Below are 23,300 nucleotides of genomic sequence, written 5' to 3' on the forward strand. Positions count from 1 at the left end.
GGGAGACCAAAGCAGTAGATCACACGAGGTCAGGGGTTCAAGACCAGCCTGACCAACATGGTGAAACCCCATCTCTACTAAAAATACAAAATTAGCTGAGCGTAGTGGCCCATGCCTGTAATTCCAGCTACTTGGGAGGCTGAGGCAGGAGAATCACTTAAACTCGAGAGGTGGAGGTTGCAGTGAGCTGAGATCGCGCTACTGTACTCCAGCCTGGGCAACAAGAGTGAGACTCTGTCTCAAAAAAAGAAAAGAAAACTTACTATAAAACTACTGAGATGAGGTCAATGTAACATATGGAGTGGTAGACAAACCAAGGGAAACAAGAAGTAACAAATATAGATGTTCGCATACAGGAGAATTATTATATGGCCAAAATTAGCATTTCCATTTAATCAGAACACATTAGATATATTTGTTATTTTTGTTATTTATTTATTTATTTATTTATTTATTTATTTTGAGACAGAGTTTCACTCTCGTTGCCTAGGCTGGAGTGCCATGGTGCGATCTTGGCTCACTGCAACCTGGGTTGAAGCGATTCTCCTGCCTCAGCCTCCCAAGTAGCTGGGATTATAGGCATGCGCCACTACACCTGGCTAATTTTTTTTTTTTTTTTTCTGCATTTTTAGTAGAGACAGGGTTTTCCAGATTGGTCAGGCTGGTTTTGAACTCCTGACCTTAGGTGATCCGCCCACCTCGGCCTCCCAAAATGCTGGGATTACAGGCGTGAGCCACCATGCCCTGTCCCTATCTTTCTCTTATTTTTTTTTTTTTTTTTTTTTTTGGAGATGGAGTCCGGCTCTCTCGCCCAGGCTGGAGTGCAATGGCGCAATCTTGGCTCGCTGTAACCTGGGTTCAAATGATTCTCCTGCCTCAACCTCTCAAGTAGCTGGGATTACAGGCGTCTGCCGCCACGCCCAGCTGATTTTTTGTATTTTTAGTAGAGACAGGGTTTTCCAGATTGGTCAGGCTGGTTTTGAACTCCTGACCTTAGGTGATCCGCCCACCTCGGCCTCCCAAAATGCTGGGATTACAGGCGTGAGCCACCATGCCCTGTCCCTATCTTTCTCTTTTTTTTTTTTTTTTTTTTTTTTTGGAGATGGAGTCCGGCTCTCTCGCCCAGGCTGGAGTGCAATGGCGCAATCTTGGCTCGCTGTAACCTGGGTTCAAATGATTCTCCTGCCTCAACCTCTCAAGTAGCTGGGATTACAGGCGTCTGCCGCCACGCCCAGCTGATTTTTTGTATTTTTAGTAGAGACAGGGTTTCATTGTGTTCCCCAGGCTGGTCTCAAACTGCTGAGCTCAGACAATCCACTCACCTCGGCCTCCCAAAGTGCTAGGATTACAGACATGAGCCACCGCGCCCGGCACCTGTCTCTCAAAAATATGCTTTTTGCCCAGCACACATTTCCAAGTTGCCGTAGGGTAAACAAAGTAAATTAAGCTGGCACAACTGAAAAAATAAAACTGGGGCCTTGGCCAGGCACAGTGGCTCAGGCCTCTAATCCCAGCACTTTGGGAAGCTGAGGTGGGAGGATCACTTGAGCCCAAGAGTTTGAGATCAGCCTGAGCAGCATAATAAGACCCTATCTCTATAAAAAATTTAGGCTGGGCATGGTGGCTCATGCCTGTAATCACAGCACTTTGGGAGGGCGAGGTGGGCAGATCACTTGAGGTCAGGAGTTCGAGACCAGTCTGGCCAACATGGTGAAAACCCTTCTCTACTAAAAATACAAAAGTTAGCCAGGCATGGTGGCGTGTGCCTGTAATCCCAGCTACTCTGGTGGCTGAGGCATGAGAATCACATGAACCTGGAAAGTGAAGGCTGCAGTGAGCCGAGAATGCCCCACCGCACTTCAGCCTGGGTAAGGAAGTGAGACTCTGTTTCCAAAAAAAAAAAAGATACTACAGACTAGGCGCGGTGGCTCACGCCTGTAATCCCAGCACTTTGGGAGGCCGAGGTGGGTGGATCACAAGGTCAGGAGATCGAGACCATCCTGGCTAACACAGTGAAACCCTGTCTCTACTAAAGATTCAAAAAATTAGCCAGGTGTGGTGGCGGGCGCCTGCAGTCCCAGCTACTCAGGAGGCTGAGGCAGGAGAATGGCGTGAACCCGGGAGGTGGAGCTTGCAGTGAGCTGAGATTGTGTCACTGCACTCCAGCCTGGGCGACAGAGCAAGACTCAGTCTCAGAAAAAAAAAAAAAAAATCAAGGAGGCCCAGCGAGGTGGCTCACGCCTGTAATCCCAACGCTTTGGGAGGCCAAGGCAGGTGGATCACCTGAGGTCAGGTGTTTGAGACCAGCCTGGCCAACATGGCACAACCTGTCTCTACCAAAAATACAAACATTAACTGGGTGTGCTGGCGGGCGCCTGTAATCCCTGCTACTCGAGAGGCTGAGGTGGGAGAATCGCTTGAACCCGGGTGGTATAGGTTGCAGTGAGCCAAGATTATGCCACTGCACTCCAGCCTGGGTGACAGAGCAAGACTCCATCTCAGAAATAAATAAGTACCTAAATAAATAAATAAGTTAATAAAAGGAAATTTAAAATGAATTAGAGTTCTGCTGGGGAAGTACTGATATATGATATATATTGAGTGGGAAAAGTAAGATGCATGAAAATGTGTACAATATGACCCAATTTTGGTATAACAATGACCAAAACCCAGTAATCCTTTTCTATATGATGGGGTGTATGTGCGTGTGCGTGTGTGTGTATTATGCATTCATGATAAAATTGTGTATAGGTGTGTGCATATGTAATAAAGCTATTTTTCAAGACAAATACTAAGACCAATTCATTGCAAAAAGAGAAAAGGCCCCGAGAAGAAAATTAAAATTAGCTATAAGCCCCTCCCCTCCCCCATATAACACAAGAAACATCATATATATTTTTTTCTATGCTTACATGTGTGTGTTTACTTTTTAATTAATTAATTAATTTTTTTGAGACAGAGTTTCGCTCTTATTGCCCAGGCTGGAGTACAATGGCGCAATCTCAGCTCACTGAACCCTCCGCCTCCTGAGTTCAAGCAATTCTCCTGCCTCAGCCTCCTGAGTAGCTGGGAGTACAGGCATCTGCCACCAGGCCTGGCTAATATTTTCTATTTTTAGTAGAGATGGGGTTTCACCATGTTGGCCAGGCTAGTCTCGGACTCCTGACCTCAGGTGATCCTCCCACCTCGGCTTCCCAAAGCGCTGGGATTACAGGCATGAGCCACCACGCCCGGCCTATGTGTTTACTTTGCACAAAATTAGGATCATATAGTTCGTATTGCTTTTTTTTTTTTTTTGAGATGGAGTTTCGCTCTTGTTGCTCAGGCTGGAGTGCAATGGCACGATCTCGGCTCACTGCAACCTCCGCCTCCTGGGTTCAAGTGATTCTCCTACCTCAGCCTCCCGAGTAGCTGGGATTACAGGCATGCACCACCACGCCCAGCTAATTTTGTATTTTCTTTTTTAGTAGAGACGGGGTTTCACCATGTTGGCCAGGCTGGTCTTGAACTCCCGACCTCAGGCGATCTGCCCACCTCACCCTCCCAAAGTGCTGGGATTACAAGCGTGAGCCACTGCGCCCGGCCCATATTGCTTTGACATCCATGTTTCTTCTAGTCAACTTTTCTCATCTGTCTCTGAGCATTTGCTGATGCTCTTTTCTCTCCAAACCACCCCTCCTTTAAGCTCCCGTTTAAATGCTACCTCCTCTGAGAAAGCTTCCCTTTAACGTGCCTGACAGATAGTGGTTGGCAGCTCTGAAGTTTATCATCACAGGCTCTCTCCCCTTCCTTGAAGTATGTTTAGGTCTACCTTGTATGAGAGTTTCTCGTGTGCTCCTCACCTCTCCTGTTAAACTGGGGAGCTCCTTGGGGGCAGGATCTCTGCCTCTTTCATAACTGTGTCCTCACGGTGCCTAGAATGTACACAGTAGGCACTTCATAAGCATCACTGTACAAAAGGGACATAGGCTTCCTGCCTGTCTTGTATGGAGTCATCTCGAGATAGTGTGCACTAAATTAGACAAGGCGAACGGGGTAGATGCTTGGACACTGGAAGGAAGAGGTCATAGCTGGGGAGCCGCCTCCAAGGCCTGGGGGATCCCCTTGGGACCACCCAGATCCACCCTCCACTCCTTCCCTGGGCTCTTCCAACTGCTCAGAAAGGAACAACCCACACACAGGGCTCTGTGTATGATATATATTTATATATATAATTGCTCTCATTTTATTTTACTTAATCCTCTTTTTACAGTAGATCTGACACAGGCATTAAATAACTGCAGAGAGAGACCATGGTAGGGCGGGTGCAGGAAAACATGGGGGCCCGAAGGGAAGAAACACAGATCCAGCTAGAGAAAAAGGGAAGGGTCCACCAGTGGGTGGAGTGTGGAGGCTGCAGCATTAAAAAAAGAAAAAGGTTAGCGAGGATGAGGAAGTGAAGAGTTGCTGGAGGACAAAGGGTTAAAATGCCTCTACAGCTACAGAAAATTCAGAGCAGGAGGCAGGAGGCCCCTCATTTGACATTCTATGGGCATTATGGGTTTTTTGTTTTTGTTTTTGTTTTTTTTAAAGGCAAAGGGGTCTGAAGGAGATGGAGCCAAGACATTCAGAGGCTAGATTTGGAACTTTCAGGCTGGCATGCGGAGGGAAGGGAAGGAGTTAGTGATTAGTAGATAACTTGCTAAGAGAAGCCAGAGAGAGGATGGTGGGGGCAGATCTGGGCTCAGGGGAAGGAGGTGGAATAGTCCCAAAGCCAGCCGATGTTTCCAAGGTGGCCACTGGGGACAGAGCCAGAATGGCCGCCCCTCCCCCAGAGCTCCCTGGGAAGTGGAACTTGAAGGATATTCTGGGAAGGCGAATGGGGGAAGGGAGCCATCCGTAAAAACAAAGTGGATATTCAGCCTAGGTCAACCCCGCCCCTCTGGGGAGCAGCTATTTGGGTGATAGAAGGGCCTAGGAAGAAACTGAAGGCCAGGCGCGGTAGCTCACGCCTGTCTTTAATCCCAACACTTTGGGAGGCAAAGGCGGGTGGATCACCTGAGGTCGAGAGTTCAAGACCAGCCTGACCAACATGGAGAAACCCCGTCTCTACTAAAAAATGCAAAAAATAAAAAATAAAAAATTAGTTGGGCGTGGTGGCGCATGCCTGTGATCCCAGCTACTCAGGAGGTTGAAGCGGGAGAATAGCTTGCCTGAACCCAGGATGTGGAGGTTGCAGTGAGCTGAGATTGTGCCACTTCACTCCAGCCTAGGCAACAAGAGCAAAGGAAGGAAGGAAGGAAGGAAGGAAGGAAGGAAGGAAGGAAGGAAGGAAGTCGGGGGTTGCCAGAGGATTTTCAGGAAGGGCCAACGGAGGCCTCACTTCCACTTCACTCCAGCCTAGGCAACAAGAGCAAAGGAAGGAAGGAAGGAAGGAAGGAAGGAAGGAAGTCGGGGGTTGCCAGAGGATTTTCAGGAAGGGCCAACGGAGGCCTCACTTCCAGTCCCTCATTTCCCAGCTCACAGAGTCACCAGAGGGTGAGAAGCAGAATGTGCCAGGAAAGAGGGAAAAGGCCACAGAACCACCTTGTCCTCAATTACAAAAAGGTGCATTTCAGAGGAGGGAATAGGGATGGAGAGAGAGAAGGAGAACACCTGCCCAGGAGCCAGATAAGTTCAAAGTCACCAAGATGGTGACTGTGTAGACAGGGAGAAAGTGTGAGAGATCAAGGACCAGTGACTAGAGCTTAGGAATGGAAGGACAGAGTGCCACATTCATCTCTGGAAGCAAAGGGGTGAAATGAGACACGTGTGCACGTTTGTATGTGTGTGGAGGGTGGGGGTATGTAGCTGGGTGGGTGGGTCAGCGGGCACTTCCTATAACTGTCAGGGGATATGCAGGCAGGAGAGTGGATAGCTCTCACAGCTAAACCAGAACTAGAAAGCCTCCTAATTCCTCTGTGGCCATCTTAGCCCAGCTCCCTCTCACTGATCTGAGGTTGGGAGAAGTTGGTGGGAAATGTGAGTGACAGGGAAGCACAATGGACTTCAGGCTGGGTTGAGAAGTCAAGGAAAAGGGTGTGAGGCTCAGACAAGTCATAGCTCTGTTATCAAAAATACCTTTGGGGTGGGTGAGGGAGGGATCAGGCAGGGTCAGGGACATTCCAGGAGCATCCACAGGAGAGAGATGGGGTGGGAGGAAGGGGCCTCAGGTTTTGTTGATGCGGAGTTTGAAGGCCACACGGCCGGCAAACTTGTCTCGCTCATCATCTGTGGCGATGTTGGCGGCGTTGATGCGGCATTCTACATTCACCTCCACATTGGGGGTCACATTCAGGAACTTCACGGCCACCAGGGGCTGTGTGTAGTTCACCTGGGCCGGAGGAGCAGTGCAGGGTCTAGGCCTGGGGCAACGTGGCCTCCTTCCCTAGCTCACCACCCACACCCGCCATCAGCCTGGGCCTCCCCTGGGACTTACGTGGAACTTTTTGCCATAGTAGGGGAAGTACATGAGGTCGATGTTACCGTTGGCAGGGAACATGACGAAGTTGCCGAGATTCTCAGCATCTTCATCTCGCTGTGGGGGTGCAGGAAGATAGGGGGTGAGCCAGTTAGGGATGGCAGGCACCCAGGAGCTCACCAGACTTCCATTTGTTCTTTTGTTCTTCCTTCGCCCCCGACTATTCCTGTCTCAAGTTTGCCTCCCTGGAGCTGTGAGTCTGTGTGAGTGTGTCTGCGTGTGTAGATGAGGGGATGGTCTGTCTCTGTCATCATTCTAGGAACTCCTGAAGGCTGCTAATGACACGAAAGCCTCCTACTCTACTCCTACCCCAAGTTCTTACCCCATCCTCAGGAATCAGTTTCTGGAGCAGAGCCAAGAAAGAACAGAAACATGATTTAGGGTTGAATAGAAAGCAGGGAAGGGGATGTGGAGGGAGCAGAAGTTTCTAGAAAGGACAGACCATGGGGCGGGTAGGGGGGAACAGGGTCCCAAGGACAACGAAGTGGTGGCAGATGGTGCTAACAGATCAGCAGCTACCAGATACCTAGAAGGAACTGACGAGTGGGGGCCATATGGGAGGGAGAGCGAAAGATATGGACAATCCGGGAATAAAGAAGAAGGTGGACGCATTAGGGAGAGAAGCCAGAGGCCAGGGCGTTGGTGAAGGAGGGCATGTGTCTGCCCCTAGGAGAGCAGGCCTCTGCATCCTAGAGAGAAGCTAGAGGAGTGCGAGGCCCTCGGAGTTCAAGCTACGGTGGAGCCCACAAGCCCACTCTTACCCCCTTGTTTCTATGGTGATGGGGCCTCTAGGAGCAAAGAAGATAGGGAGAGACAGGTGAATTACACAGAAACCATGAAGGACACACAGGTGAGCAGGCAGACAAGGCCCAACGAACTCACCTTCCCAGCACAGGTAACATTCATGCTCTGGTTTGCTCCGGCATAGAAGTTGATGACCTGGAGTGAGGATGGAAGGTGAAGAGAGTCAGAGAAAGAAGTTGTTAAAGATGGGCATCCTGTCAAAGCTAAGCCAGGGACTGTAGTCTCAACTACTAGGGAAGTTGAGGCGGGAGTATAGCTTAATTTCAGGAGTTCAAGGCCAGTCTTGGCAACATAGCGAGACCCTGTCTTAAAAAAACAAAAAAGGCATCCAGCCTTCTAGCTACAGAGCTTAGCCTCCAAGAGCCCTGCCTCTCTTTTCCTCTCAGCTACACAAACATCCAAGTCTCTCTCATGCCCATTAGCCCCAGTGAAAGGATGCAACTGTCTGCAGGTGGTGTCCCCAGATCCTTCCTCCGTTCACCCTGGAGACCAAGGTCACAGGTACCCGATTCATCTTGATGAAGACACAGGGCTGCCCAGTGCTGTAGCCATAGTGGGTGGGGTCCCCAATGCCAGAGCAGTTGCCCAGCTGGGTCCGGTTGAATTGGCAGGCACGTTTGGGGTAGTTGAGGACTCCATTATCTGGCTGTTCGTAATAGCGCCCAGGGCGGCAGACATCATTCTTTTGGGCTTGGATAGAGTCGTTGTAAGCTAAGGAGGTGGGAGGGAGAGAGTCAGGGGCCAGACTTCAGGCAAGGTCCCCAGTCCCCTGCCTGAAGTCGTGAACTGCCACATAGCCAAGCCCACACTCACGCTCCAAGAACTTGTTGAGCTTCTGAACATGCTGGTCCCAGCTTTCAGTGTCACTGACATTGACAATGACATCAAGGTTCTCAGTCTTGGGACGAATCATCAAGCCTACAGCCGACAAAGGCAGAAGTTGGGGGTATCTATAAGATGAGGGGCTGCACACAGAGGGAAGAAAATGGACACAGGGAACACCAGGGTGGGGACAGCGGTGAATATCTGAGATCATCTTCACGGGAGGGTGATCCCCGTGGTTAGCTGCCACATGCCCAGATCACACAGCTCCCAACTGCAGGAAATGGGAAGGTGGACAGATTCCAAGAAGAACTTCCCAGAACATGGGGATTGGGTCATCAGAATTAAACTCCTGGAAGGAACTATGAGTTCCTTCTGGAGGTTTAGGGGCACAAGAGCAGTTAGAGTAGCTGGCAGGGGAAGCCTTGAAACTCACCCGGTGTAGCCAGTCGGTCCTGGTACTTGGGGGTATGGTCGGAGACAGTCTGCAGCATCACCCACATGGTGAGGGTGAACATGGCGGTGAGGAACCCATAAAAAACGAGGTAGAAGAGGAGGATAAAGGCTAGGGAGGAGGAAACAGGGTCAGCAGGGCCTAACATTCCCACCATAACCTCACCTATCCCCACGTACCCCTCTACCCACTCTGAAGTTCTGCACTGTGACTGGTCACAGAGTCACAGAGATGTCTTAGAGCCTTCCCCTGGGAGCAAAATGAGACAAGCTGGAAGCAGGCAGTTGTGTCTGGCTTCCAGCCATGACTCCCAGCCCCCTCCTGGTCCTAGGGCACAGTGAAGCCCGACCTTGTGGAGGCCACAGAGACCTAAACCCTCGTTGCTGGGGCAACTCCAAGTATAGGCTGCTGTTACTTTGCCTCCAATTACATTTCCAACTTCTCAACCATGCTTAGTCCTGAAAAGGCACACATCTGTTACCTCTGCATTCATACTCATACTTAAAGCTGTGCTAGCGTGGTGACTTTTTAAGCGGGTACTGGCCACCATTCACAAGCAAACTCTCATGCCACCCTGCAGAGCCTGGACCCTCAGATTTGAATAGCAAAATCTCTCTCCTGGTGCCCTTCAGAAGCCAAACTCGGAACACAGTTCCTGAAATGCAAGACCTAACACTCTAGCCTAGCTACAAATCTCTTAGAGACAGCTTGTTAGAACCTTCGACAGTCACCCCACCCTCAGCTCACACCCAGCACCCTGGGCAGAGGCAAGGAGGAAAGGCAGAATCTCCCACAGCCTTCCCTTGGTGGGGTTTCTCCATGGCTCCCCTGCCTGAAGTACCGGCCCAGGGGCCGGCTGTTCCCACCACCCTGGACTCCCAATCCTTCCATCTCAGAAGACCCTTCTTCCATGAAGTCCTCTGGCTCTCCCAAGCATTGCTGGATTCTTTCATTCCAGGGGCTGGTGTTTGAGTTCCCTGAGGGCATGGATTGCATGGGACCCACCTCGTGGGCCCCTGAGTAGGTGGACTGATGAGGACAGTGACAAATCAGTGTGGAAAAATTGTAAACCGTGTCACACAGTGTCCCCTGTGTCTCAACGTCCCAGCTTGACCATCCCTCTTGGAAGAATTCCACCCCTCACCCGCACCTGTGCAGGTCACCAGACCCCCCCACCCAACCACTACAACTCCCTGAGTCCTGCTATGGTCAGCCTGGGGAGGCTCCCAGGTCATCCGACTGTCACAGACACCTGGCTGGCTGATGCACACAAATCACCACAGTGACCACTCCTCCCTCCACCACCTACATGGGAGCAAAACCTGCAGCCTCAGAAAAACTCATACTCTCAGCAGCCCCCCAACCCACAAAGCGGTCAGAGAAGGCTCCCAAGGCCAGGCGGTGGGATACAGACAACTTCCGCCGTGAAGAACCCCCCTAACACACCCCCCAAGACCCGCCCCTTCATGAACGTTCCCAGGGTCCAGGGGGTGGGCACCAGCTAAAAATAGACCGGACTGCGGAGCTAGTGAGAGCCGGAGGGAGGGAAGGGGCGCTCTTTGGAGGTGGGGGACGCCCGTGTGGAGCGGACAGGCCCCGAGAGGGAGTGTGAGCGCCGCGGCGTGGACACGGAGGCAGAGCTGGCGACCCCCCGCCCGAGGGGGCTCCGCGGGGGGCGGGAAGGCGGCTGTGACCTACTTTCTCCGCCTCCGCACGGCCAGCCGGGGAGATTAGGCTGGCGATTCGGCCCCCTCCCAGCCCAGAGCCCGGCGGGGAGGCTGGACGCCGGGGACCCGGGAGGAGAGCTGGGGCCGCATCGGCGGGACCCTGCGCCCCCGAGGCGTCACCCCGCGGCTCTCCCCCGCCCGTTGCGTGCCGGCCCTGCGTACCCCAGCTGGTCCCGGTGCGGCCCATAAACTGGTGCGTCCTCGGGTTCCACACGAACTCCTTCCACTCCTCAACCACCTGCCCGCAGCTCTTCTTCTCTTTCTGGATGACCATCTTGGCGGCGCGGGTCGAGTCCCGGCGCGGGGCAAGGGGCTGCGGAGAAGCGGGGGCGCCGCGCGCTGAAGCCCTCCACACAACCAAAAGCGCGGGGAGCAAAGGCGGCGGAGGCAAAGGAGACCCCCCTCAGATATGCAGCTGCTGCAGATTCCGGGGTGCACGGCCACGCGCTGCGGGGTGCTGGCAGCGCGGCGGAAGATGCACCGATCCTAGGCCCCCCAACTGCGATGAAAAGGGGTGCTGTCAGAGCAGGAGAGAATAACAAGAGGAAGGGGTATGAACGCAGCTTCACCCTCGCCAAACCGTCTAGAAACAAAACGAAAAGGGGTGCAAAAGCAGACGGCTACAAAAGCCGAGCAGAATGCAGAAAAAAAGCGGGGTACAAAAAGGCAGGGAGAGGTGGGGGAGGGGGCCGCCCCGAAATTCAAGATGCAAAGAAGCTGTGGAACGAAGCTCAAGGCTCCCTCCGCCAAGCGGAGACCACTGCACCAGTGGTGGCTCAGCCGCGGGGGTGGGGCGGGGACGCGCAGTTGGGGGACAGCCAGGGATGGGGGGCCCCCCAAGCGGAGGCTCCGCTCCTCAGCAGTGCGGGGCCCGCGGTCGCCGAGCGCGGTCTTTATACTCTGCGGCTCTGGGGGTGCCCGCCCCCTTCCCACCCCCAGAAGCTCCGCCTCCTTGCCACTGGCCCAGGCGACCTCATACATATGTAAATATGGAGAGACTGGGCCCGCCCCCCTGCCTCTTCTGAGGGACCTGGCAGTCTCTCCATTACCCCCACCCCAAGTACTGGACTGGGACAGGGTGGGAGGAAGAGATAGAGGGCGTGTCCGGGCGGAGTAGAAAGATAACCCCAGAGAAACGCAACGACAGAGAGAGAAGCTGATGATATATGCTCAAAGGTGGGGGCCCCAGGCAGGGAGTTAGAAAGAGAGTAAGATATAGATGCGGCGGAAGAGTCCAGGAGCAGATGGAGCAGAATGTCAGAGGAATAAAGAGCTAGAGATCAAGAAAGAGAACGAAGAGACCAGCCGGGAGGCTGGCCGAAGGAAGCTAGGACAGGCCACGCGGAGATGGATAAAGGCCACCCTCGGAGGGACGTTCCCCTGTTGGGAATCGCTACCAGTCCTCCAGATGCCTCCTTCTCCAATCTCACAGCCCCTGTCCACACCACCTGGCTCTGTCCACGTGCAGAGGCTTCCCCATCTTCCCATCACGACCACATTCCCAGTCCCCAGCACTGCCCGGAGACCCCAGCCCTGCACCAGGTCTACTTCGGTTCTCTGCCTCCTGGCAGCCCCACCCCCGCATCTGAACTCCCATCCTTATATGTCTCCTTGGCTCAGCAAACATTTATTGAGCACCTCTATACACTGTGTACTGTAGTCCTGGGGAGGCCAGAGAGGTTACACTCACGGGGCTCACAGTCTAGGAGGGGAGAACACTTGCCTCAGAATACCACATGCTAAGAATCATTATCTCAGGCCTGGCACGGTGGCTTATGCCTGTAATCCCAGCACTTTGGGAGGCCAAGGCGGGCAGATCATGAGGTCAGGAGTTCGAGACTAGCCTTGCGCACATGGTGACACCCCATCTCTACTTAAAAATGCAAAATTAGGCCGGGTGCGGTGGCTCATGCCTGTAATCCCAGCACTTTGGGAGGCCAAGGCAGGTGGATCACGAGGTCAGGAGATCGAGACCATCCTGGCTAACACAGTGAAACCCTTGTCCCTACTAAAAATACAAAAAAATTAGCCGGGCATGGTGGTGGGCGCCTGTGGTCCCAGCTGCTTGGGAGGCTGAGGCAGGAGAATGGCGTGAACCCGGGAGGCTGAGTTTGCAGTGAGCCGAGATTGCACCACTGCACTCCAGCCTAGGCAACAGAGTAAGACTCTGTTTCAAAAAAAAAAAAAAAGGCAAAATTAGCAGGGTGTGGTGGTGTGCACCTGCAATCCCAGCTACTCAGGAGGCTGAGGCAGGAGAATAGCTTGAACCCAGGAGGTGGAGGTTGCAGTGAGCCGAGATCGCGCCACTGCACTCCAGCCTGGGCAATAGAGTAAGACTTCGTCTCAAAAAAGAAAAAAAAGAAAATCATTATCTCGACCCGGTGGCTCATGACTGTAATCCCAGCTCTGTGGGAGGCTGAGGCTGGCAGATCACCTAAGCAAAGGAGTTCCAGACCAGAGCTCAGGAGTTCAAGACCAGCCTGGCCAACATGGTTAAACTACATCTCTACTAAAACTACAAAAATTAGCCGAATGCAGTGGTGGGAGCCTGTAATCCCAGCTACTCAGAAGGCTGAGGCAGGAGAATCACTTGAACCCAGGAGGCGGAGGTTGCAGTGAGCCAAGATTGCGTCATTGTGCTCCAGCCTGGGCAACAGAGCAAGATTCTGTCTCAAGAAAAAAGAAAAAGAGGCCGGGCGCGGTGGCTCATGCCTGTAATCCCAGCTCTCAGGGAGGCAGAGGCGGGAGGATAGCTTGAGCCCAGGAGTTCGAGACCTGCCTGGGTAATACAGCGAGACCCCATTCTCCACAAAAAGGAAAAAAAAAAAAAAAAGACAAAAAAAAAGAAAAAAGAAAAAGAATCATTATCTCCACCTCTTTTAATCTTTCTTCAAATCTTGCCTATTTTCCTTGGAGAAGTTTTTCTTCTCTTTTCCTTTTTTTTTTTTTTTTTTTGAGACGGAGTCTCACTCTGTTGCCCAGGCCGGAGTGCAGTAGCCGGATCTCAGCTCACTGCAAGCTCCGCCTCCCGGGTTTACGCCATTCTCCTGCCTCAGCCTCCCGAGTAGCTGGGACTACAGACGCCCGCCACCACGCCCGGCTAGTTTTTTTGTATTTTTTTTTTTAGTAGAGACGGGGTTTCGCTGTGTTAGCCAGGATGGTCTCGATCTCCTGACCTCGTGATCCGCCCGTCTCGGCCTCCCAAAGTGCTGGGATTACAGGCTTGAGCCACCGCGCCCGGCCTTCTCTTTTCAACTGTCACCTTAAATCCTTAGCCCAAGTTCTCAACGCCTCACATCCAAACTGTCATCCATGTCCTCAAACCCACTCCCTCCAGTCCAAGGCCAGCTTCCTGACATGGGACCTGCACAGTCGCGCAAGGCCCATGCTCATAGTTGTTTGGTTTAAAACTCTGTTATTGGCCAGGCGTGGTGGCTCACGCCTGTAATTCCAGCACTTTGGGAGGCCGAGACAGGCGGATCACGAGGTCAGGAGATCGAGACCATACTGGCTAATATGGTGAAACCCCGTTTCTACCAAAAATACAAAAAATTAGCTGGGCATGGTGGTGGGCGCCTGTAGTCCCAGCTACTGGGGAGGCTGAGGCAGGAGAATGGCGTGAACCCAGGAGGCGGAGCTTGCAGTGAGCCGAGATGGCGCCACTGCACTCCAGCCTGGGCAACAGAGCAAGATTCCGTCTCAAAAAAATAAATAAATAAATAAAAAGTAAATAAAACTCTGCTATTGCTTTTCTTTCCCCGCCAAACATTCATGGAGCTGAATGCCATTGCTGTCTTGAAATTCTTCATAGTTCTATCTTTGAATTTGTGCTTTGTAAGTGACATCCAGTGGAGCATTGGCGCATGCCTGTGAGCAGAGGAGATACGTCCCATTCACACAGCGTTCCAGATACACCATGAGCACAGAATTCTGGGGGACCTACAACGTGTGGGAGTTCAGCCAGATTCCAAATGAGTACAAGGTAAGCATGTTATGTCTATAGCTGAATACGTGAGGCTGAGCATGGCCAACTGCTAAATTGGACATGAACATGGAAAGGCTCCCTCTGCAAGGAACCTCAACAACAATGGCCCCTGCCTGTAATCCCAGCACTTTGAGAGACCCAGGCAGGAGCATTCCTTGAGCCCAGGAGTTCAAGACAAGCCTTGGGCTTGACCCCATCTGGCGAGACCCCATCTCTACGAAAAACTTATTTAAAAATTAGTCAGGCATTTTAGCCAGGTTAGACTAGTAGCCACCTCTAGTCCCAGCTACTTAGGAGGCTGAGCTGGGAGGATTGGCTCGCTATGATCACGCCACTGCACTCCAGCCTAGGTGACAGAGCAAGAGACTATCTCAAAAGAAAGAAAAAAGAAAAATAATTCTATTTTGGTTGCAGTGAGCCAAGATCACACCATTGCACTCCAGCCTGGGCGACAGAGGGAGTCTCAAAAACAAACAAACAAATGAACAAAAAACATTTAAACATTAAATAGCAAAGAAAAAAACACCATGAGAAAGCCAGGCATGGTGATGTGCACCTGTAACCCCAGCTACCCAGAGGCTGAGACTGGAAGGTCGTTCATGGACATGCTGGGTACTGTGGCTCGCACCTGTAATTTCAGCACTTTGGGAGGCTGATGTGGGTGGATCCCTTGAGTCCAGGAGTTCCACACCAGCCTGGCCAACATGGCAAAACCCTGTCTCTAGTAAAAATACAAAAATTAGCCGGGCATGGTGGCCCATGCCTGTAATCCCAGCTACTCAGGAGGCTGAGGCAGAAGAATTGCTTGAACCCGGGAAGTGGAGGTTGCAGTGAGCCAAGATCACGTCACTGCACTCCAGTCTGGGTGACATAGCCAGACCCTGTCTCTAAAACAAAAACCATGAGAAGCTGAAAGAACTATAGATGAAAGGAAAATGGTTTAGGCCGCGTGCGATTGTTGACACCTGTAATCCCAGCAGTTTGGGAGGCCAAGGCAGGTGGATCATTTGAGGTCAGGAGTTCAAAACTAGCCTGGCCAACAAGGTGAAATCCAGTCTCTACAAAAAAATACAAAAGTTAGCCGGGCGTGGTGGTAGTCCCAGCTACCCGGGAGATTGAGGGAGGAATCGCTTGAACCCTGGAGGTAGAGGCTGCAGTGAGCAGAAATCATGCCACTGCACTCCAGCCTGGGTGACACAGTGAGACTCTGTCTCAAAAAAAAAAAAAAAAAATTTATATTTTACTGCCTCTAAGGGCACTTTTTTCCCTAGGTTTTGAACAAGGGCGCCTGTATTTCCATTTTGCAATGGGTCCTGACAATTATGCAGCTGGCCCTGCTTCAGTCTATTCTGCAGCAGACTCAGGACTAATTTTCTCAAAATACAGCTTTAATTAGGCCACTCCTCAGCTGAAAGTTCTTCAGTGGCTTCTTATTACCCTGCAGGATAGAGTCCTGATTCTTCAGCCTAACCTGCAGGATACTCTGCAATCTACTCCCATCCTGTGGCCCCAGCCTCCTTTCCCACTAGTCCCTGACTAGTCCTCTCCTGGAGCCAAGTCAGGCACTCCTGGGGTAGACTGTGCTTACTCCTGACTTCACACCTCTGTGCATTTCATTCCTTTGTCCTGGAAGACTACCTACCTTCAGAGGCCAGCCCCAACTCCCATTCATGCATTTGATGCATACCATTTTTTTTTTTTTTTTTTTTGAGATGAAGTTTCACTCTTGTCATCCAGGCTGGAGTGCAATGGCACAATCTCGGCTCACTGCAACCTCTGCCTCCTGGGTTCAAGCGATTCTCCTGCCTCAACCTCCTGAGTAGCTGGGATTACAGGCACCTGCCACCGCGCCTGGCTAATTTTTGTATTTTTAGTAGACACGGGGTTTTGCCATGTTGGTCAGGCTGGTCTTGAACTCCTGACCTTAGGTGATCCACCCACCTTGGCCTCCCAAAGTGCTGGAATTGTGGTGTGAGCCACCATGCCTGGCCCACTCAACGCGTATCTAGTGAGCATTTGCTTAGAGCCAGGTGCTATTACTATTCTGGTCCCTGTGTTCCTGGGGCTGCCACTCCAGTAGACAATTAACAAAAGCAAACAAATATAATAATTTTATTATTATTATTATTACTATTACTATTTTGAGATAAAGTCTCATTCTGTTGCCCGGGCTGGAGGGCAGTGGTGCAGTCTCGGCTCACTGCAACCTCTGCCTCCTGGGTTCAAGCAATTTTCCTGCCTCAGCCTCCCGAGTAACTGGGATTACACGCATGCACCAACATGCCTAGCTAATTTTTGTATTTTAGTAGAGACCGGTTTCACCATGTTGGCCAGGCTGGTCTCCAACTAATGACCTCAGGTGATCCGCCTGCCTTGGCCTCCCAAAGTGCTGGGATTACAGGCATGAGCCGCCGTACCTGGCCTAATAATGTTAATATTATGCAGGAAAGATAGAACAGACTAATGTACCAGAGAGTGCCTGGATGGTCAGGAGTGGCCTTACTGAGATGGCAACTTTTTTTTTTTTTTTTTTTTGAGACGGAGTCTCTTTCTGTCACCCAGGCAGGAGTGCAGTGGTATGATCTAGGCTCACTGTAACCTCCGACTCCGGGGTTCAAGTGATTCTCCTGCCTGAGCCTCCTGAGTAGCTGGGACTACAGGTGTGTGCCACCACACCCAGCTAATTTTTTTGTATTTTTAGTAGAGACAAGGTTTTACCATGTTAGCCAGGATGGTCTCAATCTGCTGACCTCATGATCCTCCCGCCTCGGCCTCGAAAATGCTGGGATTACAGGCGTGAGCCACAGCACCCGGCCTTTTTTTTCTTTCTCTTTTTTTTTTTTTTTTTTTTGAGATAGAGTCTCTGTCGTCCAGGCTGGAGTGCAATGGCGTGATCTCGGCTCACTCCAACCTTCGCCTCCTGGGTTCAAGTGCTTCTCCTGCCTCAGCCTCCTGAGTAGCTGGGATTACAGGCGTGCGCCACCACGCCCAGCTAATTTTTGTATTTTTAGTAGAAACGGTTCTTCACCATGTTGGTCAGGCTGGTCTCAAACTCCTGACCTCAGGTGATCCACCTGCCTCGGCCTCCCATAGTGCTGAGATTACAGGCGTGAGCCACCATATCCGGCCGCAACTTTTTTTTTTTTTTGAGACTGTCTCTGTCTGTCACCCAGGCTGGAGTATGGTGGTGCAACTGTGGCTTACTGCAGCCTTGAACTCCTGTGAGGGAAATGACTATTCATGGAAGACTAATACACCCAAAAGGAGGTCTGAGAGGCAAGGGAAGAGATTTCCAGGAAGAAGGAAGTGGAAATGCAAAGGCTAGGCTTTAATGAGCAAAAGCAAGATGAATAGAGTTAAGAGATTAAAGAGCTAGGCAGGGGCCAAACCATAAAGGGTCCTTGTAGGCCTAAGAAAATGGTTGGATATTTTTGACCTCATATCCCACGTAGTGGATGTAGTTTGGATTTTAATCCAACCACCATGAAAACAATTCTGTGGTTTCGGGAAGGAGAGTGACATAATTATATTTAATGAAAATCAGCTGGGCGCAGGGGCTCATGCCTATAATCTCGGCACTTTGGGAGGGCCAGGCAGGCAGATCATTTGAGGTCAGGAGTTCAAGACCAGACTGGCCAACATGACGAAATCCCATCTATACTAAAAATAGAAAAATTATCACGCCTGTAATCCCAGCACTTTGGGAGGCCTAGGCGGGCTGATCACTTGAGGTTAGGAGTTCCAGACCAGCCTGGCCAACATGTGAAACCCTGTCTCTACTAAAAATACAAAACTAGCTGGGCAGCTGGGTGCAGTGGCTCACGTCTGTGATCCCAGCACTTTGGGAGGCCGAAGCAGGCAGATCATGTGGTCAGGAGTTTGAGAGCAGCCTGACCAACATAGTGAAACCCCATCTCTACTAAAAACACAAAACATCAGCCAGGAGTGGTGGTGGGCACTTGTAATCCCAGCTACTCTGGAGGCTAAGACAGGAGAATCACTTGAACCCAGGAGGCAGAGGTTGCAGTGAGCCAAGGTTGTGCCATTACACTCCAGCCTTGGCAACACTGCGAGACTCTGTCTCAAAAAAAAAAGACTGGGCGCGGTGGCTCATGCCTGTAATCCCAGTACTTTGGGAGGCCAAGGCAGGCGGATCACCTGAAGTTGGGAGTTCAAGACCAGCCTGACAAACATGGAGAAACCCCATCTCTACTAAAAATACAAAACCAGCTGATTGGCCGGGCGCGGTGGCTCAAGCCCCTAATCCCAGCATTTTGGGAGGCCCAGACGGGCGGATCACGAGCTCAGGAGATCGGAGACCATCCTGGCTAACACGGTGAAACCCCATCTCTACTAAAAATGCAAAAACCTAGCCGGGCGAGGTGGCGGGCGCCTGTAGTCCCAGCTACTTGGGAGGCTGAGGCAGGAGAATGGCGTAAACCCGGGAGGCGGAGCTTGAAGTGAGCTGAGATCCGGCTACTGCACTCCAGCCCGGGCGACAGAGCAAGACTCCGTCTCAAAAAAAAAAAAAAGGGCCGGGTGCGGTGGCTCACGCCTGTAATCCCAGCACTTTGGGAGGCCAAGGCAGGCGGATCATGAGGTCAGGAGATCGAGACCACCCTGGTTAACATGGTGAAACCCGGTCTCTACTTAAAAAATACAGAAAAGAATAGCCGGGCTTGGTTGCGGGCACCTGTAGTCCCAGCTACTCGGGAGGCTGAAGCAGAAGAATGGCATGAAGCCGGGAGGTGGAGCTCACAGTGAGCCGAGACTGCACCACTGCACTCCAGCCTGGGTAACAGAGGGAGACTCTGTCTCAAAACAACAACAATAACAACAAAACTAGCTGGGAATGGTGGCACATGCCTGTAATCCTAGCTACTTGGGAGGCTGAGGCAGGAGAATCGCTTGAACCTGGGAGGTGGAGGCTGCAGTGAGCTGAGATCACGCCATTGCACTCCAGCCTGGGCGATAAGAGTGAAACCTCATCTCAAAAAAAAAAAAAAAGTTAACCTGGTGTCATGGGGCACATGCCTGTAATCCCAGCTACTCAGGAGGCTGAGGCAGGAGAATTCCTTGAACCCAGGAACCAGAGGTTGCAGTGAGCCAAGATCATGCCACTTCGCTCCAGCCTGGGTGACAGAGTAAGACTTCGCCTAAAAAACAAAAAAGAAAAATTGAGCCAGATGTGGTGGTTCACGCCTATAATCCCAGCACTTTGGGAGGCCAAGGAGGGTGGATCACCTGAGGTCAGAAGTTCAAGACCAGACTGGTCAACACGGTGAAACCCCTTCTCTACTAAATATACAAAAAAAATTAGCCGGGTGTGGTGGCAGGCGCCTGAAATCCCAGCTACTCAGGAGGCTGAGGCAAGAGAATCACTTGAACCCGGGAGGCAGAGGTTACAGTGAGCCGAGATCCCGTCACTGCGCTCCAGCCTGGGCAACAACAGTGAAATTTTGTCTCAAAAAAAAAAAAATTTTTTTTTAATGAAAATCACCATGGCTGGCTCACGCCTGTAATCCCAGCATTTTGGGAGGCCAAGGCAGGTAGATCACGAGGTCAGGGGATCGAGACCATCCCAGCTAACACGGTGAAACCCCGTCTCTACTAAAAATACAAAAAATTAGCCAGGCGTGGTAGCAGGCGCCTGTAGTCCCAGCTACTCGGGGGGCTGAGGCAGGAGAATGGCATGAACCCGGGAGGTGGAGCTTGCAGTGAACCAAGATCGTGCCACTGCACTCCAGCCTGGACGACAGAGCGAGACTCCGTCTCAAAAATAAATAAATAAATAAATAATAAATAAATAAATAATAAGAAAATCACCATGGCTACTGTGTGGAGAGCAGACCACGTAAATCAAGGAAACAGTTCGGAAAGCTTTTCAGCAAGCAGCCCAGGTGGGAGATGTGGCTATCTTAGACCAGAGTAGCAGGTTGCAGATGGAGACAAGAGGATGGGTTCAGGACCTATTTTGGAAGTAGAGTGAACAGTGGGGATGAAGAAGAATCAAGGCTGATGTCTGAGTTTCTGTCTTGAGTAACTTGTTGAAAACTCTTGGCCGGGCGCGGTGGCTCACACCTGTAATCCCAGCACTCTGGGAGGCCGAGGCAGGTGGATCACCTGAGGCCAGGAGTTCGAGACCAGCCTGGCCAACATGGTGAAACCTTGTCTCTACTAAAAATACAAAATTAGCTGGGTGTAGTGGCGTGTGCCTGTAATCCCAGCTACTCAGGAGGACGAGGCAGGAGAATCACTTGAATCCCAGAGGTGGAGGTTGCAGTGAGTTGAGATCGCACCATTGCACTCCAGCCTGGGTGACAGAGCGAGACTCTGTCTCAAGAAAAAGAAAAGAAAAGAAAAGAAAACTCTTGTGTGTGTTTCATCTCTTAAACTAGACTCTAAGCACTCTAAGCTCTTTGAGAACAGGCCTTTGTCTTAGACTATTTACACTTTCTTCAAACTCAAGAAACCCATAGAGGCCGGGCGCGGTGGCTCAAGCCTGTAATCCCAGCACTTTGGGAGGCCGAGACGGGTGGATCACGAGGTCAGGAGATCGAGACCATCCTGGCTAACATGGTGAAACCCCGTCTCTACTAAAAAAAATACAAAAAAAAAACTAGCCGGGTGAGGTGGCGGGTGCCTATAGTCCCAGCTACTTGGGAGGCTGAGGCAGGAGACTGGCGTAAACCCGGGAGGCGGAGCTTGCAGTGAGCTGAGATTGGGCCCCTGCACTCCAGCCCGGGCGACAGAGCGAGACTCCGTCTCAAAAAAAAAAAAAAAAAAAAGAAACCCATAGAGCTACCAAAGATAGTTTCTGATTGAACTGGGCGTGGACATGGAAAAGCTCCTTCTGCAGGGAACCTCAGAAGCAACTTGCTCTTTCCTTCCTCAGGCAAGAAGCACTGAAGTGGCCCAGGCTCCATTTGGAAAGATGAGACCTGGTCCGATCCTCAAGACATAAAGCTTAGCAAACACAGCCATGGGTGGCCTCCGGATTCCTGGCTCAGTCTCTGCCCTGTACCCCGTGTTCACTTGGAAAGAAAGAAAGAAATATCTTCTGTGCACCGTAGGGGATTTATGGAGTAAGGATGAGATACCTGTTGCTCCCTTCCTTGCTGTCTTCTGCAGGTTTGGAGGAGGGGATGGAGGAGGAGGGAGGGGCCTCAGCATTATACAACACTGGTGTTCTGAGGGAAACAGGCTGAGAAAGGGGATACCTGAAAAATCTCTGGGAAAATAGCCACTACAAACCGCTAGCCTTTCCCTGGAGCCCACCTTTCCCACCAGCATCTCCAGAAAGGAACCAGGGCATGAGAACCTTCACACCCTCTCTCTCATATCTAAACCTTATCCTGAGGTCTGTACCTGTCCATCTCCTTCCCCTCAGTTCATGCAATTCCAGGGACTTAGCCGTCCGGGTTCCCAACAAAATGCGTGTTTGCAAAGACACAAACAAGGAGAGAGAAGACTTCTGAAACAAAGATATGAGGGGAGAAGGGAATGGAAAAGTTTAATGGGGACAGAGTCTCAGTTTTACAAAGATGAAAAGAGTTCTGGAAATGGATGGTGGTGATGGTTGCACAACATCGTGAATGGAGTTAATGCCACTGAAATGTACACTTAGAAATGGTTAAGATGGCCGGGTGCGGTGGCTCAAGCCTGTAATCCCAGCACTTTGGGAGGCCGAGACGGGCGGATCACGAGGTCAGGAGATCGAGACCATCCTGGCTAACACGGTGAAACCCTGTCTCTACTAAAAATACAAAAACTAGCTGGACGAGGTGGCGGGCGCCTGTAGTCCCAGCTACTCGGGAGGCTGAGGCAGCAGAATGGCGTAAACCTGGGAGGCGGAGCTTGCAGTGAGCTGAGATCCGGCCACTGCACTCCAGTCCGGGCGACAGAGTGAGACTCCGCCTCAAAAAAGAAAAGAAAAGAAATGGTTAAGATGACAGGAGGCTGAGGTGGGAGAATTGCTTGAACCCGGGAGGTGGAGGTTGCAGTGGGCTGAGATCACGCCACTGCACTCCAGCTTGGGTGACAGAGCAAGACTCCATCTCAAAAAAAAAGAATAAGGTTAAGATGGGCCAGATATGGTGGCTGACACCTGTAATCCCAGCACTTTGGGAGGCCGAGGTGGGTGGATCACCTAAGGTCAGGAGTTCAAGGCCAGCCTGGCCAACATGGTGAAACACCGTTTCGGCCTGGTGCGGTGGCTCATGCCTGTAATCCCAGCACTTTGGGAGGCCAAGGCGGGCGGATCATGAGGTCAGGAGATGAGACCATCCTGGCTAACATGGCGAAACCCCATCTCTAAAATACAAAAAAATCAGCCAGGCGTGGTGGCGGGTGCCTGGAGTCCCAGCTACTCGGGAGGCTAAGTCAGGAGAATGGTGTGAATCCAGGAGGTGGAGCTTGCAGTGAGCCAAGATAGTACCACTTCACTCCAGCCTGGGCTACAGAGAGAGACTGTGTCAAAAAAAGAAAAAGAAAAAGAAAAAGAAACCCCATCTCTACCAAAAATACAAAAATTAGCTGGGCACGGTGGCTCATGCCTGTAATCATAGTACTTTGGGAGGCCAAGGTGGGCGGATCACCTGAGGTCAGGAGTTCGAGACCAGCCTGGTCAACATGGTGAAATCCCATCTCCAGTAAAAATACAAAATTTATCACGCCTGTAATCCCAGATACTCGAGAGGCCGAGGCAGGAGAATTGCTTGAACCCAGGAGGCAGACGTTGCAGTGAGCAGAGATCGCACCACTGCACTCTAGCCTGGGTGACAGAGCAAGACACAGTCTCAAAAAAAAAAAAAAAAAAAATTAGCCAGGCATAGTGGTGCATGCCTGCAGTCCCAGCTACTGGGGAGGCTGAGGTGAGAGGATTACTTGAGCCCAGGAAGTCGAGGCTACAGTGAGCCATGATTGCACCAATGTACTCCAGCCTGGGCAACAGAATGAGATCCTGTCTCAAAAACAAAAAAAGTGTTCAGCTGGTAAATTTGATGTTGT

At 51.4% G+C, this 23,300-nt stretch overlaps 1 protein-coding gene across 1 annotated transcript; it reads right to left on the reverse strand.

Moving 5' to 3' along the window:
• Positions 1-6,060: 6,060 nt before the first annotated feature.
• ATP1B2 (ATPase Na+/K+ transporting subunit beta 2) lies at positions 6,061-11,203 on the reverse strand. Its single transcript, XM_033184719.1, has 7 exons — positions 10,469-11,203; positions 8,562-8,690; positions 8,117-8,221; positions 7,809-8,014; positions 7,382-7,438; positions 6,458-6,556; positions 6,061-6,352 (listed from the first exon to the last, which is right to left on the reverse strand). Exons 1-7 carry the CDS (start codon positions 10,578-10,580, stop codon positions 6,188-6,190), a joined length of 873 nt encoding a protein of 290 aa, XP_033040610.1. The 5' UTR covers positions 10,581-11,203; the 3' UTR covers positions 6,061-6,187.
• Between the last annotated feature and the right edge of the window lie 12,097 nt (positions 11,204-23,300).

The sequence above is a fragment of the Trachypithecus francoisi genome, unplaced genomic scaffold (assembly GCF_009764315.1).
Source record: "Trachypithecus francoisi isolate TF-2019V2 unplaced genomic scaffold, Tfra_2.0 Lachesis_group20, whole genome shotgun sequence".
In the NCBI taxonomy this organism is placed as follows: Eukaryota; Metazoa; Chordata; class Mammalia; order Primates; family Cercopithecidae; genus Trachypithecus; species Trachypithecus francoisi.

Bases quoted from the DNA above. Each gene is read 5' to 3' on its own strand.
- ATP1B2 (XM_033184719.1), bottom strand. From the start codon at position 10,580: ATGGTCATCCAGAAAGAGAAGAAGAGCTGCGGGCAGGTGGTTGAGGAG. The intron at 8,691-10,468 runs GTACGCAGGGCC...CCTCCTCCCTAG, and splicing joins CCGCACCGGGACCAGCTGGG to CCTTTATCCTCCTCTTCTAC. The intron at 6,353-6,457 runs GTAAGTCCCAGG...CCTCCGGCCCAG, and splicing joins ACTATGGCAAAAAGTTCCAC to GTGAACTACACACAGCCCCT.